The following is a 20,801-nucleotide window of genomic DNA, read 5'->3' as shown; positions in this document are numbered from 1 at the left end:
GTCGCTTCCCTCTTCGTGCCCTCCCCGCTTTCCTTTTCCCATCGAGGCAATTCAGCTCCGAAAAGACACATTTCTCCACCTTGCCCATCGCAAGTCAAGTTGGAGACTACTGCAGGTCCTCTTCCTCCTCGAAGCCTTGTCCGCCGTCTTAATCAGCGCCATCGTCCAAGTACCACTGCATTCCAGATGCATCAGATTTCTTCAACCCGCTCGCTGCTATCCCGCCAACGCAAAATCATCCGGCAAAGACTCCCCTCTTACCCAACATATATATCAACAATCTACCAAACCTGGCAAAATTAAGCGGAAATCCATCTTCGCCTCACATACTTCTTGACCTATGGAGTGAACTACTTGCTCGAATGAGGGATATTCGGGAGGGATGAAGTATTTACTGCAATGAGGAAGATGTTGGAATATTGTCCTGCTCAGACATCAAAGAGTGTCTTCAGTCTTGGAGATCTGGGAGAACATGTATCCGGAATCTTGATCACGCCGATACGAGTCGATTTGATCCGAACGTCCCTCCTACGAAAAACCCGACAACTCCACATTTCAGCTCCATCTCCATCTCCATCTCCATCTCTCTCTCTCTCTCTCTCTCGCTGTTGTGGTGGCGACATTCATCACAATGAATCTCATTGTAAATCCTGCTTTGGAAACCTCAAGAACAAGAGTTCGACATGGACAGGGATGGGCGTCGACTGAAACATCCATGCATCTTGGCATGCACATGGGCCAACCCCTACACTGTACTGTATACCTTACAATCCATATTGAAAATGATTGCCCCGAAGTCATCCCGGGAGATTTTCCCCCGTCAAAATAGGGATGATGCCGGCGTCAGGTAGACTGCTCACTCCAATCGACCCTCTCCGCCCTCCGACGGAACCAGGCTGTTCCTGAGCCGATTCTCACAGCAAAGTCTGGAGTCTAGACTGGTCCCAATCAAAATTTTTTACACTTGGGTTGGTTGGTTGGTTGCTTGGCTTTTACCAGCGTCTGACCCGAGAATGGGAAGGGTATACTGGACTAGTTGGGCAAGGTGAGAGTCCAGGTAGGGGAGGGTGTAAGCCGCCACTTCTTGACCAGCCAAGGTAACCATCCCATCTCCTAACCTCTTGTCTCTCTCGTATCTTCTCCCTTCCCCCCCATCCTCGTCCGCATACCATTGCGGGCAGATCCGCTGCTCCACAACATCCCAACACATCACATCACATCACGCTCTTTTCAAAAAAAAACCATGTGGCTCACTCCCCACCTCCTCCTCCTCCTCCCGCTCTGCGCGTGGATAATCCCCCTCGTAACCTCCCAACAAACCACCACAGAAACCTCCCCGACCTTCCAAACCGACATGTCCACCGACCCAATCCGCGACGCCCTCTCGGCCTCTTTCATGAACATCACCTTCTCCCCCTCCACCTCTCCCATCTGTTCCGCCTCCCCCAACTCCTCCTCTTCCTCCAACACAGCACTCTCCATCGCAATCCGCACTCTCCCCCAAACCCAAGCCTGCTTCGACCTGGACAAAACCTTCTCCGACCCCGAAACCACCTACACAAGCCAAGGAACCGGTCGCTGCGACTCCCAACTCGGTCTCTGCGGGATTAAATACACCGTCTTCAATTCCTTGTCCCGGGAAGAAGAAGATGTGCGGAATGGAGAGTGGGGGAATGTGTTTTATACTCAAGTCCGGAATCCTTTGGATGTGGATGGGGAGATGGATGGGGAAGGGTCGGGAGGGAGGTTGGAATTGGAGGTTTTTGATAAGGAGGGTTGTGAAAGTAAAGGGGATCTCGGGAGTGCGAGGTGGAATTGTGTGGAGGGGAGGGGAACTTGTGGGGAGGTGGGGTTTGGGGTTAGGAGTTTTAGGGTTAAGTTGATGGAGGCTAAGGATGTTGGGATGGGGAGTTGTGTTATTGCGCAGATGGGGGGTGGGGGGAGGGTTGGAGGGAGCTTGATTATGGGGGGGTTTGTGGTGGGATTGGGGGTTGTGGTTGTGGGGTTGGGGATTTTGTGAGGGGGGTTATTGATGGAGGGAGATTGTGATGGAATGTCGACGTATGGCAAGACAGCTGGACTGCTCGTACTGTCATCTCCTACCGATCCACGCCAGATATCGATACCGTGGTGCATTGTGACACCTCAAGGCAATCTTCGCTCCACCAATTTCCATCCAATCAAGAACCAGGCACACAAGCAAATCTCGACACGTCTTCAATTGGCTGGCTGGCTACTTTCCCGGGGAGTAAATCAAAGACGAGAAAGAATGCAGGATCTCCTCTCGGTGTGCGGGTTTGGTACTACTACTGTCATGGATTTCCCGAGCTTCGTCCTAGCTCCTTTCATCGTCTAGAATTTACGCTAATGGGATCGTTAACTTGCCAAGTGAATATTTCCCCTTTTTACCTTTTTCCTTTGGGATTCACAAACTCAGGATGGTCTTCTCGCGGAAGAGAGGTACTTCTTACTTCTTCTTCTAATAATGAAAGACTTTACTATCCGAAAGATTGTCAGTCCAGTCCGAATGCATTCATCAGGTAGTCCCGATCGATGAACTTCCTGGAAGTATTATTCACCATCAACCGTGCTGAGTCATGCTTGGCATCACGCGCCGCAATCCCGCATACACAAGTCGAGGTCGGCCATTCCTCCAAAATGCTACCCCGAACCAGGCAACGCTCTGCTAAATTCGCCCCCCCCCTACTTTCCATCCGGATTCACGGCTGTAACCTGGCTGGGCACCTCGATCTTGCAGGGCGACGAGTGCACAACACTGGGAAGGCTCTATACCTCCTTCTCATCAGACTCTTGGATTGTTGTCCGGTCGCTTGTTAATTGGAGGTGCTTTCCTTGGCTTACTTCATAAAGAGATTCAACCGTACTTACCTTATATATAGACAGTTCCATATATAGGCAGGGCAGGAACACTAGCTACGGAAATCACACCTACCTACAGAAGGAACCTCACACAGAGGCGGCTGGAAGGAGATGGAGGGCTTTGGACGACAGCCTTCTTGCTATCTACCTTACCATCTCGAGGTAAATCCCCGGCTTTCATTATATGCGCGCAATTGAGGAGCTGCACTCGGCTGGAGGCTGGCTACATACCCATACCTTTGCGACTGGATGGAATTGGACCTCAGACTGCTTCCGACCATGTCCATGGATGTCCTTGCTACAATTAAGACCACTTTACACACGGACACCTATCTCCCTCATTCGCCTTGCAAGGGAAGAGACCGGCATCCCGCTCGGGGAAGGGACTTATGCATAGCCTTGAGCATAACACGCAGCACCTGGGGCCTTGCAGCAGCTTCGCGCCCCATTGCCACGTGCGGATCTTGGCCTCAAAGTAGCTTCACCTCCATCATGATATCACACACACACATTGTCCCGTGCTCTATCCGACAGTGCAGGCTTCACTCCTTACTGCTGCGGGCAAATTTGGCTTCAGCAGCTTCACTTGCTTGCYGATAGCTCGTGTAATTGACCGCTTGCGGTACTTGGGCAGTCCACCATCTGTTGACCTATCTCATGCTTGCAACAACTTCTTCGTCACAACAACAACATCTTCTTCGTTTCACCGACATACCTTTCCGCCTTCTTATCACAACAACAACATCTTCTTCGTTTCATCGACATACTCTTCAGCATCCTTATCACAGCAACACCTCGTTCGTTTCTTCAACGACATACCATTCAAGCTCCTCCTCCTCGCTGCCGCTCTCCAAGGATCCGCAGCCGCGATGAACTCGAAACTCCTCTTCCAAATTTTCTTCTGGGGTGACTGTAAGTGTCCTTGATGTGCGTGCTCGACAACTTGCCTGAATATGAGCTGACAAGTGATAGTTGATGGTGCTCCGACCACCCCATCCGTGGTACTTGCTCCAGGATCTGACTGCAACCCTTATGAGTACGCCGAGGTGCAAGTGCCGTGTTTTGAGCTGGTTTCAAACATGTTCACCGACGGTGGTTTGATCTGCAACGCTTTGGACCGGAGCTCTCCCTCGCGTCAAGAGATTGGTAGAGTAGAGCTGACAGCAAGCTTGAGCCTCCTCGTCTGCGATGCCGAGAGGAATGGTGTGGCCGTTCCCTCTGCKTGTGATGCTTTTCGCCTTGGCCCGGGGTTCTCAATCTCTGGCAAATCGTCCGAGGCACAGTCGGCCTGTCGCAACGCGATTTTCGAAGATCTTTCTTTAGGGGCGAGATATCAAGACCTATCGATGAAGCCCGAAGCGTGTAAGCTGAAGATGAAAGAGATTCGCGAGTGGAAAACGGAGATAAGTGCCGAGGCGGTGGAAGCAGCACTGACTGTCATGAGCGAGATTATCGACACGGACCTGGAAAAGTCAATCCAACATGGCAACGCCCTCGACAGAACCAGCATCGCCATCACCAACGTTAACGCTGAGGCTGATGTTGTGGGCGGAAAGGTGTCTCAGATTGGCAACGTCGTCGAAGAGATCAACAGCACTCTCACCGACGTCTCCGCAACTGCAAGCTCTCTATCGGGAACATTGGAAGGAGTCCGTGAAGGAATACTCAACGGCTTGCAGGACCATATGACCGGCTTTCTATCCATGCTTGAGGAGCAGACAAATGGCATTCTGTCCAGGTTTGAGCAGCGCTTGCAAGTGGCATGGATCGAGTTTTTGGCGGCACTGAACGAGAAGGCCGTCCAGTGGCTACGTGAACAGTTGGCGGCATTCGACTCAAGTCTACGGGAATTCTGGGCATCAGTGATGCCAATCAATCTGGTCTTGAAGTACTCCACGACGATCTTGACGATCTTGACGAGCGTACTAGCAATATACTGGSTGCGCAAGTCACATCCAGACGTGGTGCGGAAACGTGCTTTCTGTGTTTGCGCAGCTTACGCTGTATTCTTGGGTAAGGCGGCTCGTGAGAGAGAGAAGTTCAGCATCGTTGCTAACGAAATATTCTAGGCCGTCCTGAAGSGTACCTTGCACAGGCGTGCGCGGCGTCAGTATATATCACGGGACTACGGCACATCCTCCGCGGCATAATTCTGGCAACAATGTTCGTGGCTCTCGGTAAGACTATCAACAATCGAAACCATTCTGTATCCTACTAACTTGGAATAGCTATCTCATCAGTGCTATATCTCGGTTGGTCTGATCCAGTCGTCCGAGTCACCGCCACTATCGCCACTCTTGTCGTCTGCTCTCGGTTGCCTATGAATCCGCAACAGGGTCTCCGAAGATTCTTCCGTCGAAAAGTCACCACAATCGAGGTCCAGGAACCCGCGAATCCCGAGCCGATACCACGAAGAGTGCAACAACCATCAGGAATCCACCAGCTCAACCAAGTCCGTCCAACCAGCGGACGCAATCGCAGCGACTCGTTCAGCGGACAGGGCAAGCCGCTGGGTGGAGATAGAGTCGCAGCTTCTCGTTTACTGGAACCACGCGGCTGATCAGGCCTTGCAATTCCCGATCTGTCAATTCAATCAATCAAAAGGAGGCGCCCGAGCTCGGTCGGGTTGTCGAGATCTTCAGGCCTCAAGAGGCTCTACATCGTTCACTCGATGGTAGTGAAAAGTCAGCACGGGAGGACAGAGAAAACGAGAAGGTGGAGTGAATCCTCATGGATGGGTGCTTGCAACATCTCAGTACGAGTCCGCTGGGCGGTTCTCATGTATATTTACTTGGAAAATTCTCGTCTGGAATTTCGTATAACGTCAGAGATGAAGCGGAAAGGAGCAAGGTTGTCAATTTCAGTATAAGATTCTGTGCATACATATCAAATTCAGCRGTCTTGATCGATATTCGTAAGTTGTCTCTACTAGGATGAAGTGAATACCAGGTAGCTACAACGTCCAGGCCACGTATGACTCTTTTGCAACGTGTATAAATACAGCCAGTCTTCTAAAAGAACAGCCCTCATCAGGGAATGTATTCAGTGGCAATTGGGAAATAGACGAATTACTGAAAGTTTGATTCGCCCTGCGGTTGACGAGAATCATTCACTAGATTGATTCAATTAGGTCTTCTTGGCGAGCCTTGGCGTTGGCAATACTTGAAGTATATAAAATGCCTATGCTTTATAATCATTTATCCTCGTTACGGATTTCCCTTTTTAGAGAAGTGGTTTTAGTAGGATTTATTAGGGGCTAACGTTCAGTGAATCAACTGAAGATGTGTCGTTCCTCCGCGATATAATCGTCGCTACTTCGCTGACCGCTGAACAGGTTGTATTTACGAAAAGGGGCACCTATCAGTTTCGGCGGGGTGGTCTATGGCTGGAGAGTAGCCTAATAGGGTGGCGGCAACCGCGAGATTTCGGCGAAGACCGCGGAGTCCCTTGCTTTTTTCGCTGGTGGTTAGTATTGGAATATATCGATTTGACCCCTTTAATCCGGTGTTCGCGACCGACCATATTGTCAGATCAGATCATTAGGTTTCCAGATGCTCCAAGGAGACCGATACTTTACATTTACCTCGCCATCTGTGAGACCATCGTCGTTGAGAGTTTTTCAAATGTACCAGAATGTCCTAGAATAAGATATCGGAGCAGAATCGACAACATACTTTGAGGCTTTCTCTGTTTGCTCTCCTATCCTCTCACTTGGAGGAGTATCTGGTAAGATGAGACAGAGGAACACGGAGCTGAAATGGAGCCTCTCTCCATTAGAGCTCATTTGAGGCAGCCTAATAATGCTCTCCACTCGGTGCAAGCTGAAGGTGTTAGACTGATATGCGATATCAATCGCCTCGCGGTATCTAGAGTTCATACGCATGGGACGAATCGTCTTTTGGTAATAAAACTTATAGTAGCTTGCATGGCAGTATAATAAACCGCAGTCTTTCTTCTATTATCGTAAGATTCCCGCGAATACCAGTTACCTTACTCCAATTCCTTTCTATTCCAGACGGAAATTCCAGCAAATGTGACGGAACACAAAAACTTTGTCTTCTCGGTCTCAAAACAACCACAGTACCCGAGTCATCCCTTAGCCGTCTCAAGGTGCAACAAATCACCGTCCGGATCAACTTCCAAGTGTATACTCCCAACTAATCAAGCGCAGCTCTACAGGGATGCTGCGTTTCAGTACAGACTGCTGCTGCTGCTGCTGCTGCTGATGATGAGCTAGAGCACCGGCAGCATTTGAGAAGCCAGATGAGTCGGTAAGACTTCTTGTTCAGTTGACGGCGAAGACTATTGGCTTGGAGTAGACGCAGAGGTGGCTCTAGTAAGGGATTGGTATGTTCTCAGAGGTGTCTGAAGATTGAGATTAAACTTCGAAAGCCTGGAGCAGTAAATGTTCATTGCTGGGGTGCTTCTTCCCGCAGGATATGGGTTTGCTTGGACTTTTTGCTGGGAAGAAGGAAGCACGGATTCGGGGAGTGGGTGAAGGATGGAGTTTATGCTGTGACGTTGTGAGTGACTAGTACAAGTTCGGAACTGCCAAGACAATAGTAAATTGTAAAGTCACAACGAATGAACAGTCAGGAATTTTTTCGCACATGGGCTCAATACCGCAGCTGAAGACTTGCCTCACCAATCTTTCTCACCAAGATAGAGCTCGCTTCCGCGCTTCGAGATAGAGAAAGGAGACTGCCCGGGTCGCCTTCGCAGTCTCATATTTGGGCCTCCTTCCAGGATGAGCACAGAGAAGTTTAATGCACCGGGCTATTCTCAGGGGTTCCGTCATTAATACAATATAGAGGTAGTCAAAACTCCATGCCCGAGAGTGCACTGTCCATATCATGATTGTCGCCTCCTTAAAAGCGTATTTGTTGGAGATAAGCCAGCACATCGTAGGCGGCACTGCAAGACGACCCCTTTCAGCAATGTTTTGGTCTCAGGACTGTAGAGCGGAGCGACGGAAATGTTCACAAGGTAAAGGAGCTTCAGAAAGATGGCATGCGTTCTTTGGGTAAACGAGTCTCCTGAATGAACCAGAGATCGGAAAGCTGGGCTGAATGGTAGACTGCGCACATTCTAGAGTGCAAAGGTCCAGTCGACGAGTAGATGGACGCTTACGCCACAGAATTCACAGATTGAGCATTCCATACCTAGTCTTTACCGGGAACATTAAAGATCTTTCCAGGGTTCAACAACCACTTCGGATCAGCAGCCTTCTTCAAAGTCCTCATGAAATCAATCGCATCGTGTCCAAGCTCATCGACTAGACAGTCCTACAAACAGTAGTAAATCAGTTTCTACTGCAATATATATATATATGATCGTAAGACTCACCTTCTTGCCAATACCAATCGCATGCTCTCCAGAGACAGTTCCCTCCATTTCCAAGGCTCTATTAGTCATGTCGTGTACAACTTTCGCAACAGCGGCTTTTTGCTTTGCATCATCTGGGTTGTAGAACATTGCCAGATGGAAGTTCCCGTCGCCGACGTGGCCGACTACACTCGCGAAGATACCGAGCTTGGCACCATCTGCCTTGGACAGATCTAATACCACATGTCAGCGACGCGAAGTGATCAATGTAGGTAGTAGAACCAACCTATGAGCTCTGCCATCCTTGATAGCGGGACGGCAACGTCAGTTGTCCATAGAATGGTGTTTTCAGGCTTCGTGGCGACCATTGTGAATAGTGATTCTTTCCTGCCAGCCCATAGGTCCAGCTCGTCTTGCTTGGTCTTGGCGAAGTGAAACTCCCCAGCATTGTGAGACTTGATGATTTGTGAGACTCGCTTTATGTCGCTCTTGATCGCGTCCGTCGTGCCCGAGAATCTATGGTCCTGTCAGCTAGTGTTGGAGAGGACTGTAGATCGGACGAACTTTAAGAATAATGTCGGGTCCTCATCCCATTTTCTTTTTCGCACTGCCGCGCTTCCATGCTTGTTGAGGACTTGCATCTAAGAACTATCAGTAACGCCGAGCATTGAGACGCATTGTATTGCTTACTTGAAGATCATCCATCAGTTCAACCGCTGCTAGTTGTATGCCACTACGCATGATACTCGATGCCGCCGAAGCAGCATCACGAATGCTGGGGAACGACACTACAGCCACACTGGTATCTTGAGGTATTGGTGCAAGTTTGAGAGTGACCTCTGTGATTATTCCCAAGGTTCCTTCAGCGCCCACGAAGAATGTGGTCAAGTTGTAACCCGCCGAGGTCTTCCTCGGGCGTCTTCGAGTCTTGATAACAGAACCATCGGCAAGGACCACTGTCAAGTTCACAACCCAGTCTTTCATGGTTCCATATCTCATGGCGTTGGTGCCGCTACAGTTCGTGGAGACCATACCGCCAACCATCGCTGTAGGTGAGGGGTCAAGAGGTACAAATAAGCCAGCATGTGCAATCTCTTTATTGAGGTCCATCCAATTGACTCCAGGCTGGACAACAACATCCATATCCTCCGGATGAAAAGCCACAATCTTATCCATGTGCACGAAATCGATGCATATACCGGAATATGGGGATGAAAAGTTTCCCTCGACACTAGAGCCGGCACCAAAGGGCACCATGGGGACCGCATACTTGTCACAGATCTTCGCAATGGCAGAGACTTCGTCTGTGGTTTTGGGATATACCACCGCGACCGGCCTTTCCGCTGTGTTTGCTGTAGACCAGTCTGAACGCCCATGATGTTCAATCACATCCTCGTCAAAGCTGATTGAATCCTCGCCAAGTGTTTTTGATATCTCTTTGGCAGCCTATGTCCCAGTTAGCCACGAGAGCCCTGAAATTGCAAAAAGGAGAAGATTTTCTCGCTGACATCGAGCATTTGTGATTTAGTCGCATAAGCAAAATTTGCATTGCGGACATTGGATAAGAGACCTTGAGGAGTAGAGGAATTTCTAGATTCGTAAAGTCGAGCGCCTCCCGCACCTAGTAGAACACATGCGCCTCCAGCTATCCAGTTCCAAAGGGCACTCCGTTGTCTGCCGGGTGCAGAAGAAGAGTATGCGCGTTGAATGCTGGGAGAAGGCGTACGCAGACAGAAACGTGTTCCAGAGGAACGCAGGAGAGCTCCCGCAGCGGCTGGGTAGCGGCTAAACATGTTCGACGTGCAATGAATGGTATATCAATAACAATGAGACATCATATGAAGGTGAAGGACCTACGTTTGACCTAACTACATCCTTAACTGTTTGTTCTGCTCGGGCAACGAGTCAAGCAGCGATTGAGCGGCAGGGCGGCTGGCTAGTGGCGGCAAGTGCGGCCAGCGATGTTGTGGCAAAATCGGCTGTACGGAGTACCGTATCGCATCACGGCGACTACCCAACTACCTAAAGTACCTTGCTGGCGCCCAGTTCCATCTCCGATTCTGCCGTTTCTCGGACAGTGAGGTACCGTAACATCACAGCGATTGTGCGACTGCATCACAAGAGACGCAAGATGCCTCTATTCCCTCCCAGGGCTCAAGAAGCCCAGCAGTCCGACACAGAAATGTCTCACGACGACGCAGAAACATCTAAACCAGACCCGCATTCACAGCGCATTAGAATCAAAAACCGGCGGAAACGCTATCTTGATCTCCATCCAGAATACTTCAAAAGCTCCGAGCTAGAGCTCGCCGGTAGGTTCTACTTTTCACATTCTTTCGAGCTGGTAGCCGACTTCTTCTTCTTCTTCTTCTTACCTTAGATCCTTTGCTCTACGACAGACTGGTCCGACGCTTCCAGTCCGCCGAGGAGCGTGAGAGGGAAGGCCGAGCGCGAGGATATACAGGCGTGCTGGAAACAGACCTTATAAGATCCGAAGCCAAAGTTGCTGCGCTGCAGAATCCTGATCCCAATTCGCCAATTATTTACAGGAGGGCGCAAGACGGCACCATCGTAGCAGTTGAGCAGGATGCGGATGATAGGGCGCAGAATCAGGAGGATGGTTGGGCGAGATGGGTGGATGTGATGGGTCAGAGGTTTCTGAGGGGAGATGACTCTGATTTTCATTATCAATCAGTTGATGGGAGTGACGAGTATGATGACCGAGACGAGGAGGATCGCAACAGATTGGACCATTACTTCGCCGGTGAAGAAGCTGAATTCGTTGGAGAAGGGAGGCCGGTTGGAGAGACTGGTGTTCAAGACTATTGAGAGGCTTCGACATGATTGCAAGGACGTAACGAATGCAGCACCTGCATCAATGTAGGAGATCGAATCAGCACATTCAACCATTTGACACCGAGCATCCTATTTTGATTGAATTTGTGTACACCAGCTGACTGCTGTTCGAAAGAAGCTTTTATTAGGTGTCTTTCAGGTCGTTGGAACTTGGATGTTCAAAACCAGCTGCACGGATACTTCCTGCAACATCCTGTTCAGGTTAAAACAAGAAAGCAAGCCTACATCACCTCTACGGTGGAGGATTGAGATCAAGGCCATCCACGGTCAACTTGAAGGCGTCATTCCTCGAATAGCTCCCCGCCACGTCGAGGTCAAGCCGACCACGCTCGCAGTCTTCAAAATCGGCCTCCTGTATCAGCAGGCCCCCCTCTTCAACCTCCCACAGAGGCTCTGCTACTACCTGACCGAATGGTCCTACTATGCAGGATCCACCTCGACATACAAACTCTTCACCAGCTGGGTCAGATGCACCGTTGACGTGGCCGCTCAGCTTATCATGTGCACTCGACTCAGCCGCTGTGGCGATAGCCGACGATGAATCGGGATCCTCGTCCACGACTGGCAAAACGAGCTCATGACCATCCTCGCGGACCGTAATGGTGGATCGACGACGGCCACCACCAGTTGAGCGTGTGGAAATGGTGGACTGAGATGCCGTCGCAGCATTCCCAGTCACCCAAGCAGGTAAGTTCTGTCGCTTCACGCAAGATATGGCACTCAGCACGAATGTTCTGCCTTCGGCTCCGATAGTCCTCATCAACGGCAGCCACGTGTCACGCGCATCAGCTGTCGGGGCAAGCCAGAGGTTGACGTTCTGACTGTAAAGACTATACCGCAATAGCGGCATCATGTCTAGGAGAATCAAGTGATTAGCACATGTCCCGCGATTCGTGACAAGAGAAAGGCCTCGAGACCCCTGTACGCCGTGTACTTACTCTCCCAGCATATAGCTGAAGCCATCGTTAGCCTCACTCCTTTGATGGTAGTCGTCACCGCCTTGAGTGTTGATGGAGAGCCTTGTCCCCAGACTAGGCGTTCGGAGCCCGTCCTACCCAAATCATTAGTATACCGCATGTGTTGCACAGCAAACGTCACCTGTACGCGCACAAGTTTCAACGCGCTGCCCACGTAGATTGTACTCACGGCATGACCTTTCTCCTCTTCCCGAGTACTCCCAAGCGAGGGCAAACATATACAACGGCGCAATATAGCGTACCGCCGGCCTTCTCCACCAAGCCAGTAGCCACGAAGACCCCAGTCTCTCTGGCAACCCGCTCTAGATATTCCCTTGTCCCGTCTCCCCGATATTCTGCCCCCTTGGCGATGGGAAGCTTTCTGTCGGTCCAATCATCTCCAGCACCTTGAGGCGTGTCGCCAAGATCGACAGCAGCATGGAAGTACTGGAGGAACTGCTCCCGGCCTTCATCGGATCTGGCACCTACAGCGGCGCCAAAGTTGCATGTACGGGGATATCCTCCGAGGTACGCCTCTGGAAAGAGCAATAGGTCTACGCCTTTCGAGGCGGCATCGAGCGTAATGGCCCTCAGGCTTTCTAGCGTCTCTGCGAGCGTGGGCTTTGTTGCGGCCTGAGCAACGGCCAGCTTGAGCGTCTGTACCATCTTTCGTATGGCGGGTGGTTCTGCTAGGGCCTGCCGATACGATAGATCATTCGCTCACAGAATGAAGCACGCGGACAACGAGCGACGTTGAGTGACAAACGCGGCCGATGATGGGACACCCCGCATGGTTCGGCCGCAGCTCCACTTGCCGCCATCCCGCATCTTTCACACATCTCTGTCCTCCATCTTGAACTGGTCGCTCCTTTTGAACTTGTGAAGTTGCCATGCTTACGGCTGTCTCAGCCAGTGCAGGGCGAAGCGCAGATCGTGGAAAATGAAGCAGGCGCAGCATCAGCCTCGTCTGCTCCGCAACAGCATGTCTGTTTCAACCGCCGTTCCGCTCCGGCGGAGCATCAGTGTGCTGGCCCTCTGTGACTGCCGAGGGATTGTCCTTCCACCGGTATGGACACACGCGAGACCTGCGACGAGCTGTGCGTTCAGTGTGGCGGCACGAACATGAAGCAGCCGAGATGTGTTTGCGCTCTGTCGGTTTCCGGAAGATGATGCTTCATCCATGGCCTCAGGATTCAAGCCTCTTGTCCATTTATGCTCCACCCACAGGGTATCATGCAATGGAACATGTGAGATGGGTGTCATTCGGACGTGAAGCGATCGCTGATCCAGACACGCCAATGTTGGGTAAACGACGACGCCGGAGGCCGAAGATCCACCACCTCTCTATTCAACACCTCACATCGACACACCACAATCGCAATCACACCTCGAGTACGTTGGTTGATCCTACTCTTCCCTCGCGCAGCTAAGCAGACTCTCTCTGCTCTGTTTCTCCCTCAAAGTCCGAGCTCGAATCACCTTCCTTTGTCTGCTTCTTATCCCTCAGCCATCAAGACGTGCCGGCATCCTCCCTTTCTTCGTCATCATGAAGCTTTCTTCCCTCGCTGTGGCATCCGTCTTTAGCTCCGTCGCCGTGGGTCAGGTCCAGTTCGCAGGAGTCAACATTGCTGGACTGGATTTTGGCTGCGACACTCTCGGCAACTGCAATCCAGCGAGCACTGCTCCACCCGGCCAAGCCGGCATTGACCAGATGCAGCACTTTGTCAAGGACAGAGGTCTCAACGCCTTCCGCATGCCTGTCAGCTGGCAGTATGTACTCAACAGCAAACTTGGCGGTGCTCTTGATCCCAAGTTTGCTGCGTACAACAACCTCGTCCATGGATGCATGAGTAGCGGTGCTGCCATGTGCATTATTGACATTCACAACTACGCTCGTTGGAACGGGGGGATCATTGGTCAAGGTGGGCCGACCAACCAAGACTTTGCGTCGCTATGGTCACAGCTTGCCACGATCTACAAGTCATACCCACAGGTTGTCTTTGGCATTATGAACGAGCCGGTAGGAGGGATCACCTCGCTCCACATACATTACGCTCACACATGACAGCATGACCTCGATATCGCCGCTTGGAAGGACTCGGTGCAAGCTGCAGTGACGGCCATCCGTGCTGCCGGCGCAACGTCTCAAAGGATCCTCCTGCCGAGCAGTAATTACAGTTCCGCCGGCAACTTTGTCAAGAACAGTGCTTCGACACTCAGTCAAGTTGTAAACCTCGATGGGTCTACTACCAATCTCATCTTCGAAGTCCATCAGTATCTCGATGCAACCTACAGCGGCCAGCAGATCGAGTGCGCGCACAACAACGTTGCAGAATTTACCTCGCTCGCAACATGGTTGAGAAGCAATGGAAGGCAGGCCATGTTGACGGAGACTGGCGGCGGAGGGAGTGCCGACTCCTGCTTGGAGAAGCTCTGCGAACAATTCGATGCGATCAACGCCAACAGCGATGTGTATCTCGGATGGACGGCGTGGAGTGCAGGGTCATTCAAGTCCTCCTACAAACTTTCGCTTACACCGACACTGGATGGTGATACCTGGACGGACGTGCCATTGCTCACTCAGTGCGTTGCCGGAAAGTTCAAGCCGCCGGCCAAGCCATATGTTTCATAGCGTATCTCACGCCAATCGACGGGTCGCCTGATCAGACAGAGCTCTAGATGGATTCAGCCTATGGTTTATGAGAAGATTATACCAAGTCATACCTCCAGGCGCTATTGGGCGAGGCCCTCGCGAGGAATACAATCGATTAGGCAGAGCCGAGGCCATCCGTTACCTTTTTGCACACACCTTGCTTAGAACAATACATATTGAAACGACAGTCATGATGATCATTCACATTCAAGCATTCCGACCCACTCGATCTGTGCGACAGCATTGTTGCATCTACCGAATCTGCTGCACTTTGTTCGACCTACCAGTTGGCCATCCAGTCACTGCTTTGTATGATGAGCCAGGGTTTTTGGCTGCTTGCAATTATACTTTGACTACTTGTGACACTGCATCTAGTGGTCTTGATGTGTRGCCATGAGCGGCAGATGGTGAAGGCAGCACTTTGCATGGAAAACAGATGGGTCTTGGTTCAATGGTCGTACGTTTCATTGTTTCTTGCGTGCAAATATTCCCGATTTTTCTTTTTTTGTTTGCGGTGAGCTGCACTCCCCGGGCTACGGCAGTAAATGCATCTCGCTCTCGTACTGCATATGATTCATCGCAACGTATGCAGAATGCATCCGGGTTGGCTTTATCAAACAGGGGAAATAAGCAAGTTGCCTTCGGCCAGCCGTAAGCGGTCAAAGTCCCTGACGAGCATTAGTGGCGCGTCAGTAGGTACCGTCCCCTTTGTAAGCGTGGCAGACATGTCAACGGCTTGGATTTTTGAGCCCTTGTTTGACAGGCAAGGCAACCAATGAATAATGTTACAGCGGCGCCCACAGCCTTCCAATGAAGCAGTTCCAAAGCTAGGTCCTGCAATTGGACCTGGCTGCTTGGTCCAACGCGCGGCGAAACAACGAGCAGCCTTCATCCAACGCTCGACCCTGCACGAGTCGCAGCTCGTTCTCTTCAGCCAACTCCACAATCACCGCCACAGTCCATAAGGACCTTCAGCGAATTTCCACATCTTCACCGTTCCGTCCTCACTACCAGTAGCGTAGAGCTTTCCATCGGGACTGAAGCACGTCGTCCAGACGGGTCCGTGGTGACCTTTGCCCATCTCAATCTGCTGTTCACTGTCCCAATCCCACAAATGAACCCAAGTGTCATTCGGGCAGCCCGTAACAAAACGCTTGGCCTCTCCATTGAGCGCAACACTCGCAACCTCCCGGTCGGTGGCAATKTGTTTGATCAGCTGGCCCGGTCGTGCGCCGTCGAAGAAGTAAATGTTCTTCCCTGCGGCCACGCTCACTATTCCGTCGGCATTCCCGTTCAGTCCCGTGTTGWGCTCACAGGATGTAGGCAAGCCGTCAATATCGTGAGAAGCCACCATTGACCGCGCACGCAAGTCCCACCAGCGAATCTTCTTGTCATCTGCCGCAGTAGTCATGATGTTTGGGTCTCTGGACCAAATAATGCTTTTGATCGCGCCTTGATGCTCTCCTGCGCCAATCTCATACGAGGGAGGCTCTACTCCATCGTTGACACCGTTTGTTGACTCGCCAGGAGATCGAGTGTCGCCGCCTGTTCGGGATAGATCAAAGATGCGAAGCTTCTTTTCCATACCTCCGGTAGCAAGGACCTGTGGTTTCGCCTGTGGTGGGAATGCTACCGCACGAACAATGTGGTTATGCTGAAGCGTATGCAGAGTCTGGCCTGTGAAGGTGTCCCAGACTTTGGCGGAGAAGTCAGCGGAACCGGTAGCTGCAAGCGTTGCATCATCAGACAGCCGGGCACTCCATACGGCGCCCTTGTGGCCGATGAAGGTGCCAATCCAGTCACCAGTCAGACCATCGCGGAGCATGGGGTTGTTGTCTTTGCATGCGGAGATCATGTAGTACTGCGATGCAGCACCGGAACTGGCCAGGAGGGAGGAGAAGGACACGTGCGTGATGGGACGTGAGTGGCCATGGCAGGTCAAGGGCACGATTTTAGTGGTTTCTGTGAGATCATTCAGCGGTCTTTTCTATGAGTCGGCGTCAAGACTGAGGTATCTGGAAAGGCGAAAGATGCATCCCAGTCTCCTCACTGTCAGTGCGCAACTCACCATACGTTATGCTCGTATCGTCCTGACGCTTGAACGCGAAATCCATGCTGGCAAACGAGACAGGTCTGATTACAGTTCACCGTAACAGCAAACTGTAATTGGTTTCGCGTTTGACACCCCAAAGAAAATAATTCGTGATATTCGTTATTCGTGAGTCGTTCTCAGTCCTGGCTGGCCACCGTTGCTTGTGGTTGCGATGTGGGAGCCTCTTTGATAGCACCTTGCGCACTGGACACGAAATGAGCGGCGGTGTGGACAGAAGAGATGGATTAAAGACTGCGGAGCGTTGATAAAGCAGCTGGAGACAGTGAAGGGCAGGGCAGCAGGGGTTTCGCGACGGAGCAACGCGGGACGTGGCAAGATGGCTCTGCGGGAGTTGAACGTTTGATAAAAATACTTGCAAAACAGTTCAAACACAGGGCACGGAGATTATTCGTACAATTCTTGAGCAGACGTCCTGCACAATCTATCCAGCACACTTAATAAGGTAAGGCGAGGTACAATGAAGCATTTCTACTAGTTTTGGTTGCGCATCGGCATCGTTCCATCTTACATGCACGTGCATGCTGCTTCCCCTTAGCAACGGCGGTCCTCGAACTCTCGCCGGGACCGGGGGCTTCGAGCTATCATCAACACGCGCTTCTACCGCAGCGGCGTACGGCCGACTGCCAACGACGACCATCACAGGCGACTGCTTCTTGGACCCGGAGTCGCGACATACGGTAGATCTGGACCTGAAACTGGATATAACGGTCGGCCCGGCCTCTGCGACAGCCACGACGTCGACACCCCCGCCATCTGCTGGAGTCCAAGGAATACCCACGTACACAAACAATCGAACCCCAGCCCAGGCAGCAACGCGGTCCGCGCAGCAACACCGACACTCACATCCCGCTCTGWCGCATCCAATACCACAACGGACGGCGATGCGCCGCTAGCAACGCGCATCCACAGCCACAGCCATCATCATGTCGTCGCCGATGAGACCAGGGGCGGGGATGGACCTCAAGGAACAGGTGCAATGGTACAAGACCAACTATGAACAACTCGAAGCCGATCTCGCGGACTTTCAAGCCTCCAGCAAGGAGTTGGAGGAGCAGATGGAAAAGGACCTCATGACTGTAGAGAAGAGCGAGCGAAAATGGAAGGAGCAGGTCGAGAAGTTGCAGTTTGAGGTGGAAGAGTGGAAGACGAAGCACAAGCAGGCCAAGGCAGAGGCGAATAACGCTCAGAATAAACTGCAAAAGGAGATCACAGCAATGCGCGACACGATCCGCTCCCAGCAGTCCCAGCTACGAGACACGGAGGTTATGAATGATGATTACGAGCGACAAGCACGGAATACCGAGACCAGTCTGGAGGATCTGGAAAGCAAATACAACGCCTCAATCGAGCGCGGGGTAATGTTCGAGGAAACGATCAGACAAAGCGAGCAAGAGCGGGAAGAGCTGCGCATTGAGACTCAACGATTACGAGATGACCTGGGCGATCTCAAGGTGGAGAGCGAGATTACACGGGAGAAGTTGCGACTGGCAGAGGAGACCGTGGAGAGCTTGCGGGCGAGGAAGCCATCCACGCTGGCGGTTGAAAGTCTGCGCACAAGGAGTCCTGCAAGCGAGGCCAGCGGTATCACACCCACATCGCCCACCGCTTCAACGCCACCGCCCAAGTCTGACTCTGCTTCAGATATGGCAACACCTCCCTCTCCTCCACTCTCGGATGCGCCAGCTACTGCAAGAACAGAGATGAAAACACCGATGCCCAAGAGGTCGCACATTCCAGACTCTACGACACCAAGACCGTCCTTCTACGGGTCGCGGACCCTCCCTCGCCATACTCGTGGCCCATCATTGGCATCAAGTAGTAGCACAGCGCTGTCAGATGCAAAGTCCTCCAAAGCTCCTGCAGCCAAACCGCGCGTGGCCTCGCGGACTGCTGCGGCCGAGGGCTTGCCGCGATCCGAGTCGTTGTATCAGATCAGGGGTCTGATAGGACGCATGCAGAAGATTGAAGAGCGTGTCCACTCAGCCAGATCGAAATTGCCAGCCACAGGTCGGACACCCACTGGCTCGCCGCGCGCTGGCTCTTCTCTCAGTAATCACATACCCTCTTCGATAACCATGCGAAGGAGCTCCAAGCGGCCCAGTGGTAGTACGTCATCTGCATTGCATGATGATGATGGAGGATCATCCACAGGAGCCAGTACTCGTCGCGACAGCCATATCAAACGCCTATCATATGGTATTCCACGACCAGCATCATCACTGGCGAGCAGGTCGGAGAGACCCGAGCGTCCTCCGTCAGCGATGGAGCACGTGGAGCGACCCCCGTCATCTGCAGCGGACCGCCCCAGTAGCCGCGCATCATTGTCTGGTAGACCGCCGAGTCGCTCCGGTGCGCGGACAGAGCTTGGACATTATTCTTCGTCGACGATAGCCAGCAGCGGCGCGTCTTCGAGACCACGATCAAGTATGGGAGGGACCTACGCGAATGGAACGCCTCGTGGGCATCGAACCAGTGCCAGCTTTAGCGAAGCCCGGAAACGAGCCGCCGAGAGCGAAGACTCGGGACTAAAACCCTCTCCTGGGCGAAGGAACACTATAGAAAGGAGTGGCATACCAGGAGTGTCTGCTCTACCCACTCCAAGAAACAGGCAGAGTGGCGGTCTGCCGCAGCGCGCAAATACTGCTTCAAGGACGAGCAACACTTTCTCGCAAGTGCGGGAAGAAGACGGCGCGGGACAGATGGGTCCGCCCCCCAGTAGAAAGCGTATGAGTGATGTGGGCGAGACGTACTGACCGGGGGCCGGCGAAGTCAAACGTGTACCTCGCGCTCTCGTATGTAGATGTAGCAGAACAATATGTTGGATCACGGTGGATGATGTCTATGAATAAAGCTGTCGATACGCCGGATTGAAGAGTCCAGAGGAGCTGTAATGCAACAACGCAAGCAATTTTCGCTGCTTTGATTCTGAGATACTCCCCAAATGCAAATGAATACSCCGCCGTCCAAGACAAAACTTGCCGGTCTTTTGATGCCTAACGTGACACCTCGAGACCCAAAATGTACCCATCGGGGGGTAGTCGCAATGCACGGCGTGTATAATCTCGGACAATTACATCGATCCAAGTTAGTTCTAGCGTGAGCTGGCTTTCGGTACTGCTGCACGTCCGTCGAGCTCGATTGCTGGATCAAGGTCGATTGCTGCTGCATCAACATTCGTTGCCTACTTCTACTTCGATGAGTCTTCCGACCGGAACATATTGTCGTCCCCGTGAGCGTCGGATATTGTGGTGGAGAGCCGTCTGCCGCTCACTTCTTACATTTCTTGCAGTGGTCTATGTTTGGACACACCACAGTCAGTCGACCCGAAGGAATGGCAGAGGGCTCCACTTTCCCAAACGCGAGAGCGAGCAGCGGATCATCACGAGAGATGACCTCAGAAGAACACCAACATAAGTTATATGTATGTACAGTGAGGGCCTTTCCACCGTTGGACAGCAGCTGCGTCGATGGAAACAAAGTCCCTCGCACAGTGCAACGGTTGTATCGGGCGCTCAATCGCAGTATTGAGCGGTTCCGTACCTTGCAGTAGGAGTAAGGACGACATCAATGCACAGTGATGTCGGACGTGGGCGTTGGGGTACTTTCCAGGGTCCTTGGCTGCGTTCCACGCGCCCACGGCCAGCTCAACCAGCCAAACGTTGTGCTCAACCACAGCTCATCGCTCAATGGTTGCGCGGATGTGGGTGTTGGAGATGTTGGTCACGGATGGGAGGCTGACTTTTGGTGCGGACCGGGCTAATGAGAGCTGGAGCTGCAACCCTGTCATTCTCAACGCGAAGTCCGAAGGTTTGTATACAGCATCAGGCCAATAGTTATAATATACCCGACACTTGCCGTCAGCGACGAGCCCGATCCCTCCGAATTTCTGGTCCTTCAATCCTCTCATCCATCCCGCTTCGTTGTTCGCTGCCATTGAAGGGATCCGCCTTACCACCCCTTCACTCTCTTGCTCGTGAGACTGTTTCGCTTCCCTCGTCAGCTTCGGCACGACTGCACA

The 20,801-nt window shown here is 52.1% G+C and overlaps 8 protein-coding genes; 5 read left to right on the top strand and 3 right to left on the bottom strand.

Moving 5' to 3' along the window:
• Positions 1–1,243: 1,243 nt before the first annotated feature.
• Positions 1,244–2,020, top strand: RCC_10710 (uncharacterized protein; the record flags this gene model as incomplete). Its single annotated transcript, XM_023775936.1, has 1 exon — positions 1,244–2,020. One exon carries the CDS (start codon positions 1,244–1,246, stop codon positions 2,018–2,020), a length of 777 nt encoding a protein of 258 aa, XP_023631704.1.
• Positions 2,021–3,749: 1,729 nt separating this feature from the next.
• Positions 3,750–5,440, top strand: RCC_10709 (uncharacterized protein; the record flags this gene model as incomplete). XM_023775935.1 has 4 exons in its annotated part: positions 3,750–3,792; positions 3,853–4,893; positions 4,950–5,057; positions 5,109–5,440. 4 exons carry the CDS (start codon positions 3,750–3,752, stop codon positions 5,438–5,440), a joined length of 1,524 nt encoding a protein of 507 aa, XP_023631703.1.
• A 2,602-nt stretch (positions 5,441–8,042) lies between these two features.
• Positions 8,043–9,722, bottom strand: RCC_10708 (probable D-lactate dehydrogenase (cytochrome); the record flags this gene model as incomplete). XM_023775934.1 has 6 exons in its annotated part: positions 8,043–8,165; positions 8,227–8,438; positions 8,492–8,721; positions 8,770–8,846; positions 8,896–9,651; positions 9,714–9,722. 6 exons carry the CDS (start codon positions 9,720–9,722, stop codon positions 8,043–8,045), a joined length of 1,407 nt encoding a protein of 468 aa, XP_023631702.1.
• Positions 9,723–10,387: 665 nt separating this feature from the next.
• RCC_10707 (uncharacterized protein) lies at positions 10,388–11,034 on the top strand (the record flags this gene model as incomplete). XM_023775933.1 has 2 exons in its annotated part: positions 10,388–10,517; positions 10,586–11,034. 2 exons carry the CDS (start codon positions 10,388–10,390, stop codon positions 11,032–11,034), a joined length of 579 nt encoding a protein of 192 aa, XP_023631701.1.
• Positions 11,035–11,293: 259 nt separating this feature from the next.
• Positions 11,294–12,683, bottom strand: RCC_10706 (probable carbon-nitrogen hydrolase; the record flags this gene model as incomplete). XM_023775932.1 has 3 exons in its annotated part: positions 11,294–11,916; positions 12,000–12,112; positions 12,208–12,683. 3 exons carry the CDS (start codon positions 12,681–12,683, stop codon positions 11,294–11,296), a joined length of 1,212 nt encoding a protein of 403 aa, XP_023631700.1.
• An 880-nt stretch (positions 12,684–13,563) lies between these two features.
• RCC_10705 (related to cellulase precursor) lies at positions 13,564–14,649 on the top strand (the record flags this gene model as incomplete). XM_023775931.1 has 2 exons in its annotated part: positions 13,564–14,037; positions 14,086–14,649. 2 exons carry the CDS (start codon positions 13,564–13,566, stop codon positions 14,647–14,649), a joined length of 1,038 nt encoding a protein of 345 aa, XP_023631699.1.
• A 967-nt stretch (positions 14,650–15,616) lies between these two features.
• Positions 15,617–16,784, bottom strand: RCC_10704 (related to serine/threonine kinase receptor-associated protein; the record flags this gene model as incomplete). XM_023775930.1 has 2 exons in its annotated part: positions 15,617–16,632; positions 16,739–16,784. 2 exons carry the CDS (start codon positions 16,782–16,784, stop codon positions 15,617–15,619), a joined length of 1,062 nt encoding a protein of 353 aa, XP_023631698.1.
• A 922-nt stretch (positions 16,785–17,706) lies between these two features.
• Positions 17,707–19,536, top strand: RCC_10703 (uncharacterized protein; the record flags this gene model as incomplete). Its single annotated transcript, XM_023775929.1, has 1 exon — positions 17,707–19,536. The coding sequence occupies one exon, from the start codon at positions 17,707–17,709 to the stop codon at positions 19,534–19,536; it is 1,830 nt and encodes a 609-aa protein (XP_023631697.1).
• Between the last annotated feature and the right edge of the window lie 1,265 nt (positions 19,537–20,801).

This window comes from Ramularia collo-cygni (genome assembly GCF_900074925.1).
Source record: "Ramularia collo-cygni strain URUG2 genome assembly, contig: RCC_scaffold24, whole genome shotgun sequence".
Lineage (NCBI taxonomy): Eukaryota > Fungi > Ascomycota > Dothideomycetes > Mycosphaerellales > Mycosphaerellaceae > Ramularia > Ramularia collo-cygni.
The sequence above is the reverse complement of the archived record's forward strand: the minus strand, read 5'-3'. Positions and strand labels throughout refer to the sequence as shown.